This window comes from Falco naumanni, chromosome 4 (assembly GCF_017639655.2).
Source record: "Falco naumanni isolate bFalNau1 chromosome 4, bFalNau1.pat, whole genome shotgun sequence".
Lineage (NCBI taxonomy): Eukaryota > Metazoa > Chordata > Aves > Falconiformes > Falconidae > Falco > Falco naumanni.
Window position 1 is genome coordinate 23,782,719 of NC_054057.1, and position 19,727 is coordinate 23,802,445.

The 19,727-nt window shown below is 43.1% G+C and overlaps 1 protein-coding gene across 7 annotated transcripts in view; it reads right to left on the bottom strand.

The window, feature by feature from the left end:
* Positions 1-16,419, bottom strand: part of LOC121086063 (solute carrier family 12 member 7-like) — a 77,984-nt gene extending 61,565 nt beyond the window's left edge. For 3 of the 7 annotated variants that reach the window (XM_040589243.1, XM_040589242.1, XM_040589239.1), the window contains exon 1: positions 16,210-16,417. In XM_040589243.1, the coding sequence (XP_040445177.1) occupies positions 16,210-16,330 (121 nt within the window). In that variant the 5' untranslated portion in view covers positions 16,331-16,417. Of the gene's footprint in view, positions 1-6,256; positions 6,387-12,352; positions 12,421-16,209 lie in introns of those variants that run through there. The other 4 variants (XM_040589245.1, XM_040589238.1, XM_040589244.1 and 1 more) reach the window with 4 other exon arrangements.
* Positions 16,420-19,727: the final 3,308 nt, after the last annotated feature.

The following is a 19,727-nucleotide window of genomic DNA, read 5'->3' on the forward strand; positions in this document are numbered from 1 at the left end:
AAACCCAAAGCCACACACACAACACAGCGCACTTTCACTGCCTTCCAGCCCACGTAATACAAAAGCTGTTACATGCCAATGCTGTTACAACATTGGCATTTCCAAGCAGTCTCAAGTGCTTGCCTACGCCACTTCACCTGGCTGCTTTTGCCCTTATATTCACAAGTTACATCAATAGCACCTACACAACCTCTTCACTATAGAATTAAGAAACTGCAGGACAAGCTGTACTCTTTTCCCTGTTTCCCCCACTCTGCACCCTCCAGGACACTTCCCCCCACATGAAGTCCCAGAACAAAGCTCTCGCAAACATGGACACAAGTCTCAGCACAAAGTATTATCTTCTACTAAAGACAGAAATAGATCTCAGTCCCTCGAGCAGATAAGTGACTACATCCCCAACAGATTTCCTACCACTCTCCGTAACTCCCTTGTCCAATAGACTCTCCATAGTATCACTATACTTACTGGTATCATGACAAAGCCGCCGCACACTATCATAAGACTCAAGAGACAGCTATTGTCTATTAGGGCTCTAGAATTAATTCTATGATCCAGAGAAGAACTGTTGATGAATTCATTCACAGCTACTGTTCTTATCCAATGTATCTCCTCCCACACATAGCTTTCAGCTTTCATTTTTCTGTTTCTCTACAGTTCATTAATTGGTTTCCCATTGCTTTGAGTCCTACAGCCTGGGTAGGTCCCCCTCCTCCAACAATGCTTAATGCAAGGCCAGAAGAAGGAACACTGTGAACACAGAAGAATCTCCCTCACAGACCAGCACCTTGAGATGTTTCACAGTGCATGAAACATGCTGGTTTGGCATGAGATTACCTGAGAAATTGGTATTTCTCCTTTAATCAGCTCCACTGTACTCAGAAGGTTCAGTTAGGTTTTCCATAGGCAACAAAAAATAGCTCTGTACCCAAGCAAATACATACAGATTCCTCTCATCATTTTGCTAATGTGTACAAGCACTAGAACTTCCTAGTTAAGACACTGCAGTTTCTTCCCAAGATTTTTGGAACAATGTATTTCTTTTAGCTCCATTCCTTGAATCTGCCTTATTTTTGTTGAAGTTTTCAGAAAACATTCATTAAAAAGCACATTCCAAGTTAAAATAAAAATAAGGTTGCTTGATATTTGTCCTGCTAAGACTACACTTCTATTGACTTTCTCACCTATTGACAGCCAGTAGCTGTACTTATTAAATATTTGTACTCCTTTTGGGGTACTTCCAACCCCTTCAGAAAGGATTACGCTTCAATAAGTGAGCTGGGGAATTTCAAGTATTGTTTTTCTCTCATACAGAGTATAATGTCACTAAAGTTACTCCTCCACAGGTATCTAAAACATCAGAAGGGTAGGCAAATGAATAATGCGAATGAGTATTCACGATTCTGAGGTTAAAGAATACACTTTCTGGAGGCACAGTACTGAGATGCTAATTTTTAAGCATTTTAAATTGTAGGTAGAATAGTGAAGTCTTATATGCTTGTTTTTTTGAAACAGTTACTTGGCTTTGCTCCAATATGAAAGAGCTCAGAGCACAAGGTCTCTAACAAACAAGTCTTGTCAAATGCACCTAAGACTTCACGTGGAGAAGCCACAGAACTCAGGTTTCAAATTCTTCAAATCCTTTTCCAGTGTTTCCCACCAACGTTCTACCTATTTTAAAGCTTTCTAATGCTAGTCTTCAAAATAGCATGTCACCACCAGGCTCTGGAGAAGTCTTCTGATTATTTATTACAGTTGTCTCTTTTTGTATTTTGTGAATGTTTGGTACAGCTATTTGAAAGAGGATCAATACTGGAAAAGCAACCACAAAAATGTACTGACAAGTACTCTCTCATGTGCAGTTGGCTGACTAATCCTACAATTATGAACACCTATGAACAAGCTCCTTTGAGTTTTCAGCATTGTTGTCAACAAAATCATATTTGACTGTAAATTAAAACAAACACTACCTTTGGGAGCACATTTATTTAATATGCTTAGACATACAGTGAGCCTTAAAAACATGTAACTCAAACAGCGATGTATTACACCATCCAGTAAAAAGAACTAGTTTTAGGACCTCAACACAAAGTCAACAATATATTGAAGTTAACAAAATAAGCTATCCCAATCTTCAGGTCATCCCTTCTTCAAAAGAAGGGATTCATTTGAAAACCAGAACTAAAAAAAAAAAAAAAAAAAAAAAAGGCAGGATTTACAGTTTCCACAAATGCGGTAAACATCACCTCTGGTGCATCAAGTGGAAATGAACAAACAGAAAAAACTGTTTTGGTTGCTTCCACAGAGGTAACATGGAATATAGAAATACGTATTTCATTCCACTAGCCAGTCTCAAGCCATTTATAGCTTTATGTTTTAACCCTACTCCCTCAAGTTCTGCGTGGAAGCTTAAAGACAATCAAACCATAGAATCATTAAGGTTGGAAAAGACCCTTAAGATCAGAGTCCAACAATTAACCTAACACTACCAAGTCCACCAATAAACCATGCCCCTAAGCACCACACCTATAGATCCTTTAAAATACCTCCAAGGATGGTGACCCAATCACTTTCCTGGGCAGCCGGTTTCAATGCCTGACAAGCAAATCATCCTTCCCACAGGCTTCTTTGAAATTGCGCCAACTTAAACTCTTCTCAGGCATGGAGGCGAGTTAAACATACAAAAAAAATTGTAACTTCCAATGTAGCTTTAGACGTTCCTCTAAGATGCACGCATCTTCTGGAATCCAACTACACCTTCTGCAATTAAAGCACTCCAAAAAAATCTATACTTACTGTTGCTTGATTACTGAAAGTAATTCATGTTATGAGGGTTTACAGGCAGAAATCTTAAATCTGAATTAGATTACCAGCCCATCTGAGCCACTCATCTGGGACCACCACTGGTATTAAGAGATTCATAAGAAAGGCAAATGAAAACAACAACAGTCTTCCATGGGCTTGATTATGGTTATGTCTCCTCTGTCTTACAACACACAAAACCCACACCTGTTGATGTGCCACTCCATTCCACCCAACGTAAGGTGACCAAAGCCTAAGCTCCAGAAATAAATCTGTGTCCCGTCCCCCCCGAAATACATACTTAAAAATTATTATTACTATTTTTTAATCTGCTATGGTATGTTCACATACTGTAACACAACCCCTGTGCTTACTGATGGACCAGCAGACAAAGTAAAGTCATAACTAGTGTACTTTTCCTAGAAGCCTGTCTGGCATTTTCTGTATTGATGGGACATGCAAAAACTCCTACTCTTGATTTCTAGAGACACTCAAACACTGCCACCAGTGTAACTATATTTACATAGAAATCAGCTGCAATATTCTATTTGCTGCATGAGATACACAGCTGTAAGCAGAGAAGGCAGGAGATACGTCTTGTTTGGGAGGTAATATTCAGAATGTTCATGTAGATGATCACAGCGTTCACTCCCACATACCCTAGCCCCCCAACTGCTGATGAACCGTAACCCACACAAGTTATCACAAACCACCCTAGTCTCACACTAGCTGCAAGTTTAGAACTGCCAATGCCATTAGATGGTTTCTCCTTAACATTTCCACATACCAAACAAAACTTACGTCAGAAATACGTCTGTGTGTCACAGTTCAAAGTGTTGGTCAAACAGGCAGAAGACAGCACTTCGTTCAAATTCCTCAAGAAGTTTCAGAGCAATGATCCTCACAAACACTGACAGGTAGAATACTTGGAGTTATGTTAACAGTTGCTAAGCTGATCCAAACTGATGCATTTTATACAGTGTAGGACGGAACCCAACAATACAGCTTAAACAGGCAGAAGCCACCTTTGCCACCAAAGAGGCGGCCCTCTCACTTCCTACTCACCCGTTTGCATCCCCGTATCACACTTCCTCACACAAACAGAACTATTCATTCTAAGTGCAACAGTGGTGTGTTCTTAATGCCGAGTTGGGAGGGAGTTGCTTTGCTTTTGGTTTTATTCTTGCTGCTACTTCCTTAGCATCGATACCAATATTACTAAATCACAGAACTATAGTGGTTGGGTTTCTCCCTTTCCCACTCCTCCCCAGGCCCCTGAATCAAAAGAGGTAGAGTATGAAATAATAAATAAATAAATAAATAGTTACAAGGTGTCTAAAGAGAAGTGGAGCAGGCCTTGGCGTAAAAGAAGGAAATGATCAAGTGATCCTAAATTTGCATTAGGATGCCTGTTCAAGAGATTAAGGACAAAAATGTTAGACCATCTAATCTGATTTCCTGTCTTTCCACTGGTCGCAGAATTTAATTTCTGCATTAGGCTCTATAACTGTGAAAAAAAACATACTGAAAACTGACCAGTGTATCTCTTGATGCTTCCAGAACTGAAATAAGAAGGAAAAAAATCTATCAATTTATCTTTATAAAGATTAAGGTTTTCTTAATTACTTGAAAAATTTCAAACAAGTTGTTCCTTATTTCTATTTAAATTTTGCTTTTTTCAAACTTGTAACTATAACATCCTAGTACACCTTCCAAATTTTAACCACTCGCACTTAATATTTTCTATCTGTGAAACTAACAATACTTATCAAATCACTTTGAGGTTCCTTTTGAAAAACTGAAACACTTCTGTGCATAAAACATTTTCCTAACCTTCAATAATTTTTGGCAGCAATCTCTCCAGTTTTTAAGTTAAGCAAAAAAATAAAATAAAATTCAAACTTCAGAAGTCAAAACAGAGCCTTCTAACACTAGTCTCAATCATGCTATTTACAGAAGTATAATCATCACCTCTCTACTCCCAAGGATCAGCTAGCCCTCCTTACCACAGTATTAAACCAAGCTCATGCTATTCTATTCCAGTCTGACCCCTAAATCCTTCCCAGATTCACTGCTTCCTCACTGTCCCACACTGTAGCTGTCATTATTGTTCACATTCAATAAGTGCTCCTATTTCCCTTTGCATTCAAACACATTCTGTCCAAAAAAGCAAGCACCTGTCTCTTGTCATGCTGTAAGAATTCAACACCTATCTGAAAAATAAAAGCGGATTTGTTTTATATGACAAAAGATTACAGGTGGTATTCAAAGAAGAAAGAGGGATCTAAAACTTTTGAACCACATGGCCTGAAATAAGATAGCTTGGCTAAGATAAGGTGTAACTGTTTTCTAAACAAGCACACGTGTAAAACTAAAAAGCTTTGCTTTCCACTAGAAATGTCTAGCTTTATATGCTGCTGTCTAAAGCAGAACACACTTGAAGAATACTACTTCGCAGAAAAGTCATAACCTTTCATAGTTTCTAAAGAGCAACTCAATTACACTCAATGTACCTTGAAGTAGTTTCTGGTTTCTGATTAGCCAGATACAGATGAAAAATAACAGTTAATAAAAAATATGGTAGCATTTTCATTAAGTTAGTATTTGGTCACATTAGAATACACTACAGACCAAGAATATGAACATGAGATCCGGTCCGCGCAAGAGTAAACAAGCATTTACCATTAATGTAAATAAACTTTTTAAAGTAAAAAGCACCTAACTTACAAGTCACTAAAACTGACATATAGAAGCGTCACGTCCAAGAAAGCTGCCTGTGGCAAAAACTGTAATTCCATGCTCTCTATCATGCATATTTCCTATATGCCCAAATTTTTTTTGGCAGGCAACTAAAGAGAACTCACACAATCCTGAAAATGTAACTTTCTACCACTCCTAATCCAAACATATATCGAAGTATTCATTAGAGCTTTAACATAAACTCAAATTTTCCAACTTGACCTCACTTTAATTCAAATTATGAAAAGGCAGGAATAACTTTGAACAAATCTTACCTCTGAATTTTTCTATCAGATGAGTTTAAGAATTCAGTGCAATCTACTTCAAAGTTGTAGGTTATTTGGGTTTTTTAGTAAAGAAATGTCTAAATATGTTCACTATATCACCAATTTCTTGTATTATTTTTATCAATGACGAGTGCAATTTATGTAAGTTATCCTGAAAAGCAGAACAAGGTGTACTTAAGCTCCTTATAAACCCTTTTACATAATGGAGGATTCTAGTATTACATCCATCACCTACCTTATCAACATCACTAAAATTTAGCTTTCCTTTACTTAGGCTACTACTATAATCAAGCACAGCCTATTTCTAATGAAAACATACTGAAAAAGCTTTTTATAAATTCTTTCTAATATAGCTGGAAGTACAAACCCTGCTATTTCAGAAGAAGAGTCATTAGAACTGTGGTATTGTCTTTTAAAAAGAGACTCACTTGGATTTGGCCCACTTTCTTCATAGTCTTGTTCACTCATGATTAAGGAAAAAAATCAAGTCATTCCCCTCTGCTGATTCTTCACGTATCAAGAATTGAAACAGGGAACTGACAGTTGCTTCCTCTCAGCTTTGTGTAAGACCTTAAATCCTGTTTCTTACTAGTATTGGATTAATCCTGAAACAAGTCATTAAGGCTTTACGCAGCGTGAAGCATGCACATGACACAGAACTACATGACAGTCACAGAACTCTCTAAAGATAATTAAGCTGGAGGATTTCCGTCAGGAATAAACACTATGCTTAGTAAAACTGGCAGGATCAAGTTACTAAAACATCCCACGTCTTCACCTAGTATTAAATACATTTAAAGTTTTCTTTCTATCAAATAAATTCACTTCAAAATACTTCCACTAAACAGATCAAGACACATTAGCAATAAGTAGTATTAACCTATTTGAAAGATCTATCTACTATTAAAAAAGCCCATTTTATTCATCAAGTATATACTGCCAAATCTTAAGCAAGTTAACTGTAAATATAGCTGCTAAACATTGATTTTATGTAGGAAAGAGCCTGCATTAATTGCAATTCAGATGTAGCATATAAAAAGCACTTTATAATTCTAGCAACTCTGTAAGCATTCTTTTTAAAATCAAGTATTTTGAAATTATAAAGGGGTGCTCTTTAAGACTGGCTGCGTAATTTGTTAATTCTCTTTCAAATCAGACATATCCCCATTTTCCAGTTTATGCATTAATCTATTTCACACATTCTATACCAGACTTAAACAATATCATACAACCTGTTTTGATTCTATTAAAGGGACGTTACTGCTTAGAACAGGCTAGTTCCTGTAGGCAAATCTTTGAATTACATCCAAAATCTGCTTTTCTCTGTGATCCTAACACCCTATGCCACAAGCATGGTCAACTGTGGAAAGGCTGAAAGGGTTGAAGGCTCCTTCCAAGCCCACTTTCCAAAGTTCCTCCATCCTAGAACCAGCTCTGGTGCTTGCTGGGCCTCTAAGAGAGCTGCTTTAACTCACCAATGCTGCAAAAGCCTGCCTCCATGTACCTCCCATCTTGATTTTTTGGATCCCACCCCCCACCCTGGGAATGCTTCTTGTCCCTCACTAAGAAAAATATAGTGGCCTGTGCAACTCCTCAGCAGATGTTCCACAAAGCAAGAAAGGCCAGTAAAGGGATAGACATGGGACTGGTCACTAATCGATGGCAGCAAGCTATCTGGTTGTTTATCTTCATGTCCTGGGAAGTTTCTATCAGGACATTTCTACAGGTAACAAAGCGAAGTTCTGATGTATTTTGAAGGATGTTCTAAACTTTCCTTTCTGAAGCTAGAAGAAAAACATGCAAGCTTCCCATCCTTCAGGACTGGAATTAATCTCCTAAAGGTTTTATTCTCTTCATAAAGTAAGTTTGTAGGAAGATGCTTTTAATTTTTAAAAGTTTCAAACTTGCGTGTCCCTTGTTCTACTTCTTGCCTTCTGACAAGTTTTCAATTTCTTCTTTGAAAGAGGAAGGATTTTTTTCAGAAGATAAAAGTTTAAAAACAATTAATAATAATTTTTGCACAGCAGTTACCACTCAACATCTTGCCTCCAAAAAACTCCCAGAATGACCTCCTAAACAGGTTGAATGCTGCTTATTTTTGGTTGCTATGGGTTAGCTAAAGGATACAGCTAATTAGGGTACCTGACTAAGAATGCTAGCTGCTGAAATCAAGAAGCAGATAATAAATACTGTCCAATTGACACAAACATTATTAAGCCACACTTTCCTATAGCTGTGATTCTAGGGCAATCATTTCTGTGATTCAGGGACCACCTTTTAAGTACATATACTGTTAACTGCTCATTAATCCATTTCTGATGATTACCGTCAGACCTTGAAAAATAAGTAGGTAACACTTCTGATGCCCTAAAACTCAAGGATGGCAATTTTGAAGGTTGAAAAGCTGCCAAAGAAACAGTTACACCTCCTGCAAAGCAGGGTCAGGGCAGCATAGCAAGAACCTAGTGTCGCACAACCTAATGCATCAAAACTTTGTCCAGTTTTGCAACTATTGAAAAATTGCATATCAAATCAGAGACTGCAGTTTTCATAGACTTCATGCATAGGTTGACCTTGGCTAGTCGCCAGGCACCCACCAAGCTGCTCCATCACCCACCCCCACCCCCCGCCTCAGCAAGGCAGGAGGAGAAAATAAGATTAAAAAGTTCGTGGGTCAAGACAAGGACAGGGAGATCACTCAGCAATTAGTCATGGGCAAAACAGATTGACTTGGGGAAATGAATTTAATTTACTGTCAATTAATAAGAGAGCAGGGTAATGAGAAATAAGAACAAACCTAGAAACACCTTCCCCTCACCCCTCCCTTCTTCCCAGGCTCAACTTCACTCCCGATTTCTCTCCCTCCTCCCCCTGCGCAGCACTAGGGGTCAGGAAACAGGCATTGCAGTCAGTTCATTACACGGGATCTCTGCCGCTCTTTCCTCCTCACGCTCTTCCCCTGCTCACCCTTGGTGTGACAGATCTCCATGACCTTCTCCAGTATAGGGTCCTTCCTACAAGCTGTAGTTCTTCAAGTACTGCTCCAGCACGGGTCCTTTCCATAGGGTCACCAGTCCTTCAGGAACAGACTGCTCCAGCATGGGTCCCCCCTGGGGTCACAGGTCCTGCCAGCAAACCTGCTCTGGCATGGGCTCCTCTCCACAGCCAACAGCTCCTGCCAGAAGCCTGCTCCAGCCTCCTTCAGGGCACATCCACCTGCTGTAGTGTAGGGTCCTCCATGGGCTGCAGGGGGGATATCTGCTCTACCGTGGGCCTCCATGGACTGCTGGGGACAACCTGCATCATACCGCCATGGTCCTTCACCATGGCCTGCAGGGGAATCTCTTCTGCTCTGGCACCTGGTGCACTTCCTGCCTCCTCCTACACTGACCTTGGTGTCTGCAGGGGATTTTCTCTCACATATTACTCTTCTCTCTTAGATGCTGTTGTGCAGCTTTTTTTTTTTTTTTTTTACCTTTTCTTACCAACATCACCAATGGGCTCAGCTTTGGCTGATGGCAGGCCCCTCTTGGCAGCCAGCAAAACTGACTGTGTGACATGGGGGCAAGCTTCTGGCATCTTCTCACAGAAACCACCCCTGTAGCCCCCCGCTACCCAATGCACTTCACCATGTATTTTTGTTTCAGCAGGGAAGGAAAGAATGTTCATAACCACTGCCAGGAGCGATGACACCTTCTCCATGGAATTTGTCTTTGCTGCCTGGGCTGGTTGTGGCTGGGATAGAGTTAATTTTCCTCGCAGCAGCTACTACGGGGCTATGTTTTGGATCTGTGCTGGGAACAGCGTTGATAAGGCAGAGATGTTTTCATTACTGCTGAGGGTGCCTGCACAGAGCCGAGGGCTGTTCTGCCTCTCACCCCACCCGCAGCGAGCAGGCTGGGGGGCACAAGGGGCTGGGAGGGGCACGGCTGGGACAGCTGCCCCCAGCAGACCCATGCATAGGGTCTGTTGCATAGGACACCATGCTCAGCACAAAGCTGGGGGAAGGAGGAAGCAGGGGGGGATGTCTGGAGTGTACAAAAAGAAAAACGGGTAGGAGAAGCCATTTAAATTGGTAGAATTCATTTTAACCAAGCAACGCATTGCGGGGGTAGAGCAGAATGGAACACTCAAGCTTTAATATTTCTACTCAGATTCAGAAAATATGTCCCCTGTGATAACATTCTATAGTTCATTAGTCTGGAGAGCAAGTAAAAATTGTGCTAATTGTTTCATTCCCCATGCTTTAGTATCTATTTTTATGTAAAGCAACAACAGAGTTCAAAGATGCAGGAAAAATTATTCAGGACAGTGCTGCCAAAAGAGTGTTCTTCTGTGTTGGGTTGGGCTGAAACAATACTGGTTTTTTGCAATGAGCTGATTGAAGGAAATAAAGCCTCTTCAAACATCTTTTCAAAACCAACTGGTTTTCTGTCATTAGCTAGTTTTTTGCCAATTTGGCTCCCTAAAACAGTTCACAAGCAGTAGCACTAGAGACACTAGAAATACTTTTTTTCCCCAGCAGCAGCTAATAAAATCTGCTGCTACGCAGTAACAAACTACACCCCTTACCAAAAGCAACCTTTACAACACTACCTGTGAGCATTTCACAGGGTCACGTCACAATTTTAACACCACATTACAAGCAAAGTTCTGTTATGAAAACCAGTAAAAACCAGTTACACCAGAAGACGTTTACTCACCACATTCTGATGGCTGCAAAAGTATTATCACCAGAAGAAAAGTCAGCAATAAGAGATCACAGTAATAATATTTTCATTACAGGATCAGAGAACTTAAAATTATGAGGGTTGACATCACTATATTTGATGTTCCTTTCTCCTGGAATATACTATTTTAAAGTTACTTTATGACTAGAATTATTTACATTTAGCTCTTTAGGCAATAAGTACAGTAAAAGAACATTAGCATTTCACTCACAAAAAATTAACACAAGAGATACAAATTATTATTTTTATTCTGTTTCAGTTATTAAGATCCCCTACTTCACAAAAAAACGGTCAAAACTGCAACGGTCTAAAACAAGTGTTTGACCAGTTACAAAATGCTAAGTGACCACTTACTCCACAGCGATGTTAGTTAATTCTGCCTCCTTTATTTGCCCCCATTTCCCTTCAGGCTATCAATAGCTAACAGAAACACTTATATTCACAATGATATATACAGCTGTATTCAACAGTGAAAGGATCAACTACAGCACCCTGGCAGAGCTGGGCATACATCAGAACAGGCAATGCCCCTCAAAGCCAAGTTATCCCTATGTATAACTCCCATGCCTGTGATCAAATGTCAGCCGTGCGTTTATCTGCAACAGGAATATTTTCCATTCCAACATTGTATTACACAAGATGACACCAGGGTGGTGAGGAAGGACACCCAACAGAGCTTCCGTAAAGGAAGATTCCATCTCACATGCCTAAGAGAGTTCTTTGAAAGAATCCATGAGCACATGGATAATGGAAACCTAATTTATACAGTTTGCTAAGATCTCCAGAAGACATCTGATTAAGTCCTTCTCTGAACATACTCAGGGCAATAGAACAGCCATAGAATAAGAGAGAAGATATAAGATAAGGCAGAGGTAAATAACCGAGTAAGAAAATAGGAGACAAATATGGTCTACTCTCAGAGATGGGAGATGGTCACTGAAGATGTGCTGGGGACACATGCCGTTCCACGCATTAATAAAAAACAGTAACAAAAATAAAAAAACCATGAGGTGCCAGAGATGTGACAGTGAAACCATTTCAAGTTATTTAGGATAGTCAAGGTACAGGCTGACTGTGGAGAGGTGCAGATCTCCAAGACTAAATGACTGTTAAACCAACAGGCAAAATCTGATGCAGAAATTTAAGAGTAGATATATGCATATGTGAAGGAATGCAATCCTAAACCAGCTGGGCTCCAACTGATTGTTACCTCTCATGAATGAGATAGTCTCGTGATTGTTTCATAAAAACACTAGTTCAATAATCACTTTTCAAACCACAGTCTGAACATTGGGAATGAAATGAGGGAAAAGTCCATGTTAGACAAAGATGTGGAGAGGGAAAAAAAAAATAATGTATCACTGCTTGTTCACAACTTGATTACCATGCACAATTCTGGAACCTCCCCCATTTCAAAATGAACAGAAGTGAGAAAAAGTTCAGAGGAAGACAGAAAGTAGAACAATTAAGTATGGAATAGCTTCCATGCAAAGAATGATCAAATAAAAAGTCTTCAGTTTGGAAAAATGATAATAGTGTTAAGATGGGACAAGGTTAATAATCTTGAGTGATCTGGAGAGGGACCTGACAAGTATTAACGTGATTTGATGCCCTTAATCTGATGACTGGATCAGAAAACAAACAAGAGGTAACTTGCCTTTAAGCAGCAGATCTTACTGCCACAGTTTCTCAAGTGCCAAAAACATATGTTAATTCCCGACTACATAGACAACGTAAGAAAAATTCACTGACTGTGTTTAGAATACAAACATTTAGAACACACTCTAAACTCACCAAAAAATGAGAAACAAATCCAGTTTCATTGAAGGATCATCTTTTTCTGGCCCACAAGTTGTTAAAGCCTGGAAGAACGTGTGGAAAACAGTATCATATTTGCCAACTCATGCTTGCATGCATATCCCTAGACCTGAACCTTTAGCTGGCTAAGCAGATGAGCAAGGCAGAGAGGGATAACTAACCTGGGGAGAGATTAAAGAAGAAAAAAGTGAAGACATCAGTTTGCATTTTTTCAGGGTACAGAAAACTGGACAAACTGCAATGGGATGAAGGGAAACATGTAAAACCATATTTTTCTGTACAGATGAAGTTCTGAACTACAGACTGGTTCTATGTTTGAGCAGAAGCCAACAGAGTATACTGGATATCTCAGTGAGATTAGCTTGTCTTCCCTCTGTTGCATATACACCTGCCTCAACCATTTTCTGGTTTTCCAGGAATTAGCATTTTACAGGAATTCACAGCATTCATGCTACTTTAGTTACGTGATGACTTCTTGGTAGATGACCAGGTTAATCACTGATATGCTTTGTATTCGAGGGTCTTCAATTTAAAAGAGTTTGCAGGAGTTAGTTCTCTTACTGGTTTCTAAAACAGACACTGCTGTGGCTAGGTAAATAATACTATGAGATTCTAAAAATACTAGTTATGCTTTGAAACAGCTGACATGCAGACCTGCTAGTGAAAGACAGATTTGATTAACTTTACAAAGCTTTGCCAGTTATCCAATAGTCGTTACTGACACATGAGAAGAAAACAAACAAAAAACCACAAATTAAAGCCAGAATTTCTCACAAAAGTTCATCCATTATCACCTACCACCTGTTTCCTTCTCCTCTTCAGCCAGTTACTATTTCCTGAATACCCTTCCCTGGGAGTGTGTTTTAAACACATGAAAAGACACAGGTACATATGGTTCTGCACAGGCACATATGCCTTCTGATATTTTGTGCATATTTGAGTCAGCAGGCTCCAACACTCAATGACATGGTTCAGTCCAAGCATAACACTCTACCTCCCTACTATTCCGAAGTACTACTCTGGCCAGTGCTATAACCAGCCAAAGAGCCACTCACCCATGTCTTCCCCTCCTTCACACATGTGAGGGTGTCACATAATCATCTCAAATTCTATAGCCTTCTATTTTTTTGGTTATGAAGGAGTGAAGAGCATAGAGTAAGAACATCCCAATTTACTCCATTATCACATAGGTAAGTATCAGATAAGAACATGTGAAAGGGGATAAATGCATGGAATGGTAAGATACCAGAGCTACTTTACTGGTGATCTAATGGTTAAACAACATACACAACCTGCTGTGTTTTTTTGTTGTTGGGTTTTGGTTGGTTGGCTTTGTAGATATATTTTTTTTTTTTAAACAAGGTACTAGTGCAGTCAAATGAATTCCAGAACTACTTGGGTTTTAAGCCAGACAATTCAATCAAAATGGACAAAATTCTAGACTCCTGAACAACTGGAACAAAATTGTACACTGAGCTATACAGGCAAAGGATGAGCCAAAGGGGATGTTCCCATTCTCCCTCCTTTTTATCTCCACCTCTGCTCTCAGCCTTACCTGCCTCCCACCTTGACACAAGTCCAGCCATTCACAGACTTTCTGCAGTGCTCGCTCACCTCAACTCCCGAACAGGGGAAGCATGTTTTTCCCTCTGCAGTTTAGTTTTCTGCCAGTTTAGCACGTTGAACCAGCCCAGCAAAGTGTCTGATGAGCACCAAGGTCAAATGCAGGAAAAAGGAAGGGCACCCTGGGAAGGAAGTGGTTTACTCCCTTGCGTTTTCCTTAAGGCTGGAGCAAGGAGAAAGGCAAATACTCCTTCTCCAAGCAGCAGGCTTTCAGATGAGCTTAACTGCAACTGGTTTTAGCTATACTAATATTTTAGGATCCTTTACAGTTTTCAGAAGAACGAGTCAAGGAGAATTATTTGATTACACAACATTACCTTCACAATTTTATGTATTACAGGTTTACATACCACAAACATCCATATAATACCCAAGGCAACATTCAGTATGTCCTAAACCTCTGCATCTGAGTACAGCATTTAATCTAATAATGAAGGCAGAGCTCTCTGACTGTATCTTGTCTACAAGTTGATGCCTTCTCTCTTCCAGATCTTCCTCTCTACTCCCTGTTTTACAGGCACATTAACAAGAAGTCATACATAAATACATCCATTCACATGATACAGATCCAGAACAGGAGATAATTCAAATATATGGTACAAATGTAACCGCTAGTCCACACAAATTCTACTTGACTGCATGAAGAATTTTTTTTTCTTTATTTATTTAACCATCACTCTAAAGGTTAGAAATAAGCCACTATAAGAGTGCCAGTACCACTCTTACCCTCACTCTCCCAAGATTTCCAAATGCTTGATATACACACAGGTTCTAACAACTCCTGTCTAACTACGCCTGTATTTTGAGATGTCATCTGAGCAAACACCGCAATCCACGCCTTTCTGACCAGCTCTTCTAACATGAGGGTGGCTGCCCAAACAGATTCACACTGCGCTGCAGTCATCCATCCAGCACAGGAAACAAACTGTTGCCACAGTTTATACTATTTTGGTTTTTTTCTATTTCATTTAGTTTGAAAGAAAAAAGTGGCAGCTATTAGGACACTTGCTCACTGCTTGAATACGCCAAAGGAAATGCAACTACACAGTGTATATATCTTTCATAGGTAGGTAGGGGTCTGGGGGGAGAAAACAACCTAACTTTGTCAGCTTGGTGCTTTACTGGACCATCTTCCCAAGGAGTCTTTACGCAAAATGAAGTTAAAGTAATGTAAATATATTGTTCGTCAAACACCCGTTTTCATCACTTTACATTCACACCCTACATCACATGGAATTACCCTTACTTATCTGTGATCTATACCACAAAAAGAAGCCATCATTACAAGGAGTCGCCTTTTGCAAAATCCCATTTTCCCCTGCGATCACCTAAGAAACACCCCAAACCCCTGGGAGCGCCGCCTGTAACAGCGCCCGACCCGCCGCGCAGGACGCGCCCGCCGCCGCGGAAGCCCCGCCCCCTGCCCCGCCCCCGCTGCCGGCGGGGGAGCGCGGGGGCTGCTGAGCTCAAGCCGCCGCTTCCCGGGAGCGCCCCGGCACCGCGGCCCCGCCGCTCCCGCCCCCCAGCGGGCGGGCAGAGCCCGGCACCCCGCTGCAGGGGGCTCCTCCAGCCAGGCCCCCACCCAGCTCCACCGCGGGCTCCGCTCTGCCCCCGCGGCGGCCCCAGGGGCAAGGCCTGGCAGGAGGCGCGGCTCCCAGCGCTCCGCCAGGTACCGAGCGCCCACCCCGCCCGGCGCACGGCCGCCGGTGCGAGAGCACAGGGACCCGGGGCAGTCCGCGCCGCCCTCCCGCCTCTCTAGTGAGCGCCAGCGGGACGGGGCTTCTAAACAGCGCTTAACGGCTGGACCTGACGAACTCGGAGGTCTTTCCCGACCTGCGCGGGCAGCGGCACCGACCGGCCCGGCTCGCTCCGGCAGGCGGGAGGTGGCCGGGCCGCCCCACGCCGCCCTCGGGCTGCCTCGCTCCGCCGCCCGCGAGCACTTCCTCCTCTGGGCCAGCGGCGAGCGCTTGTGGAAACAAAGAGAAACCAGCTCCCGGCCACCGCGGGCGCCAGACCTTCGCCCTCTTCCCCAGCGCACTTCTCCACTTGGGCAGGTGGCGCCGGCACCGCCCGCCGCGGGGAAGCGGCGCGATCCCCCCGGCGGCTGCGGGGGCCCACCGGCGGCCGGCCGGCCCGCCCCGCTCCCCCGCGCAACGAGCGCCGGCGCTGCCCTCGGGCGCTGCCCCCCAGCACTTCCCCGCCTCGCTCACCGGAGCCCCGGTCCCTCTCGTCTTCCTCCTCCTCCTCCTCCTGCCGCTGCCCATCCCGCTCCGCCGGCCCCCGCTCCTCGCCCTGCGCCTCTACCGGCACCACGGTGAAGCTGGTCGGCATGGCGCAGCCGGCCCCGGGACCCGCTGGCGCCTCCTCCCCGGGCAGCAGGCAGGGTACGGCGGGCGCTGCCGCCTGCCTCACGTGAGAGCCATTTCCTCACGCAGCGGGGGGCGGCGGCCGGCACCGAGCCCCCGCCCGCCCCCGCCCCTCGCCGCCTGACTGACGGCGCTGCCGCTGCTCCGGGGGGAGGCGGGGGCCGGGTCGCGGCGGGCCCCCCTCGGGGCCGAGGAGGAAGGGGAAGGGGGTGCTGCGGGGAGCTCGTGTTTACATACACGCAACTTGCCCGCTCGGAGCCGCGGCGAGTGGGCGGGAGGGTTCGCGCTGCCGCGCAGGGGAGCGGCGGGCTCCGGCGGGGAGAAGCCTCGGCCGCGGGTCCGGCTGCCGCGGGGCGGGGGGCGAGGGGGCCCGAGCCGCCCGGGGCCGTGCTGTCGGCTTCTAGCTGCGGCTGTGGGGCACAGAAAATGCCGCCTCTCCTCTCAAACCGTGCCTTGTAGGTAGGCTGGCAGCACCGGGCGGCTGCGCCGGGCGTCCCAGCCGACAGCCTGCCAAAGGCAACCAGAGCGGGCTGCGGGGCCCTGACCCCCGGCCCTGAGGCGATGGCAGCGGGCGGAAGGCCCGAGCAGGAGCTGTGTGGGTCGCTTTTCGGACAGGTGGTGGAGAAGGCCCGCCTGCGCCTTGGGACCGCCGGGAGATGCTGACGGTTCCCAGAAATCGGCTCTCCGAGGCGGCAGCCGTGTGCGGCGGGCACCGCTGGAGGCCCAGGGTCAGTGTCTGGGCTCTGACCCGAAGTGAGGCAGATCCAGTGAACCGGTGATGGGCACTGGATCGAATCAAGTATTAATGGTGTAGCACTAGTGATGAGCTGTAGCTCTTGGCTACCTTAAACTTACTTCCCGGAGGAGGCTGCAACAGCTCCGCTACAGGAGTAGAGAAAACACACTTGGAAGCCGAGGGCCTTTTCCTTGTTTCCTGCTATTCTGCCTTCCCAGCAAAGTGCTAGAATAGAGCAGAAAGACTCTATGCATGTCAGTCTTTGCCTGTGCGTTTCAAAGGGGGCTCTGGTGAATTTGTGGGTCCCATACCTCGTACCTCGGTGGGATGGCAGATGCCTATGGCCTTCAGAGGGGGCGGGGAAAGTGATTCTGGCCATCAAAGGTGGCAGTGAAGTGGCAGGTGAGGTGGGAGGGCAGCAAGAAATGGAGAGGCACAGAGGCATGGTAACACTTTGCTATCTGGTATGAGCTTCCAGTTCCACTCACGTTCGAACCGTGGTGTAACTACAGTAATGAGAACAGTGGCTGCATGAAAAAGGAGTGTCTGTGTCAGGGATGTGTCTCTTCATCCTCCCCCTGCCTTTTTCCAAGCTTAAGAAAGCAACTGCAATGGCATCTTTGCTAGTGATAGCAGAGTTCTAGTATGTTAATGATGTTACCTGCATACACAAGGATGTTTTGGGGCAGTTTTAATGTTAAAGCTCACTTTGTCATGGTGCAGACTATTATCAAAATTAATGGTACTGAGGGACTAGATACAATGATAAATTAGAATAGTAAAAGTAATTGTAAACCTTATACAAAAAATAACAATTCACTCTTCAAAACAAGGACTGAACAGCATGCGATGTATAAGGTATGGGATCACGTATGAGCATTGAGAAGAAAATTTTAAAAGCTGATCATTTTTTAAGTGCCATCGATCTGGTGCTCTGCAAAGTCTATTGAAAGAAACCCATGTATGATAAAGTTGAAAAGTGTATCATACTGCACGCACAAAAGGTTGAAGTGGGAAGAAATTAGGACTACAGCCTTCAATTTTCCTTCAACCTGATACAAATTTTTTGTCTAAAACAGCAAAGAGCCAAAGAGAGAGAAGCTTTGGACCAAACAACTTTTGAGCGAACAGAGACAGCACTTCCTCTTCCAGCTGTTCTATTTCCTCTGACATAACCCTGGAGACCCATGTGATGAAAAATGGGTGCAGTTCTGTGAAGGGAGGATGATAAGTTCGTATGGGGTTATGGGTTGTCCCCCATGACAGAGATTCCCTGTAATCTGAGAGCGCTGATTTGTGAGCCTCTTAAAAGTTTTTGCACAGTGAGGACTTGGGACTGGGAAAAGTAACTCACTTCTTACGTTGATTTATTGTCATTGCCTTTCAAATAGCATGAGATAAGTAGTGCTGTGATACATGCCAGGTTTAACAACAGACTACTCTAATGGTACCCTTTCAGGGATAAGAAATAAAAAAGAGGAAAAGTAGAATAAGATTAGGACATTATATAGATCTGTGTCTAAAAAGCACAATGCTGGAATCATAACGTTACATAAGTGTTTTGCAGAAAAAAAAAAGCTTTCAGTCTTTGATGCTTACTGAAAGCAGAGAGCTCTGGACCATCACCATCTTTCTGTTTGGCAAGATAGGAACACAGGAGGTACAGGACCAATTCAACCAGACAGATCCAGATGGGCCTTTAGAAGGCATTCCTTTTGTAAACAAAAATGGGGTTTGGGGGTGAACATTCTACTGAGCACTCACCCCCAACTCCCCCCTCCTCCCCCCAAAAAAAACCCACAGGAAAACCATGTGATATGAAAGTATAATGAAGCTAGTTTACAAACTTGTATTGCCTTTGATGTTATTGAGGTATTAGAAATAAATCACTAGAAATAAATAAAAAAATACAGTTACTGTCACAGGAAAAAAAGTAAAATCAGAAATAGTAAAGAAGGAGAGAAAAATGCTTAATACATCCAGATCGCAGTCTATGTGACCAACAATAAAAATCTTACTGAAATTACACATTCTCAAGTCATCAGGACTAATGGAGTTTATGTACATGAACTGAAAAATAAGTTAGCCAGTGACTTCTTGGACTCAGGGATGTTAAATTTTTAGATATCCTGGAAAAACTGGAAAAATTCCAAAAAGGTGATTGATTGTCATTATTGAGTCATCTATACCTAAGAGGAAAAATAGTGACTCAGGAAAGTTAGGCTAACTGGCTTAATCATAATTTTGTTTTGAGGAAAGATGATTGTGATACATAAATTTTGGGGGACAAGATAATGTGTCTGAACAGTTAAAGTTGTTCTGTTGTTACAGCCCACATGAAAATAGCCAAGGCATTTGATTTGGTACCAGATGAAATTTCGTTGGAAATTTCTGTGGAATTAACTCCATATACCTTCCATGTATTTCAACACTGCTTCCTGATAGATCTCAAGGTGTTAGCAGAGGCAGAATGATAACGAAATTTAATTTAGATTTTCTGGTAAAGTCTGTGGGTGACAATGATTGCAATAATAAGTAATGGGGGGAAATGTCTGTAATCTGAATCAAACAGATAAAGGGATTATAATGCAGCCATAAATACATCTGAGTATCAGGACTGCAGGAA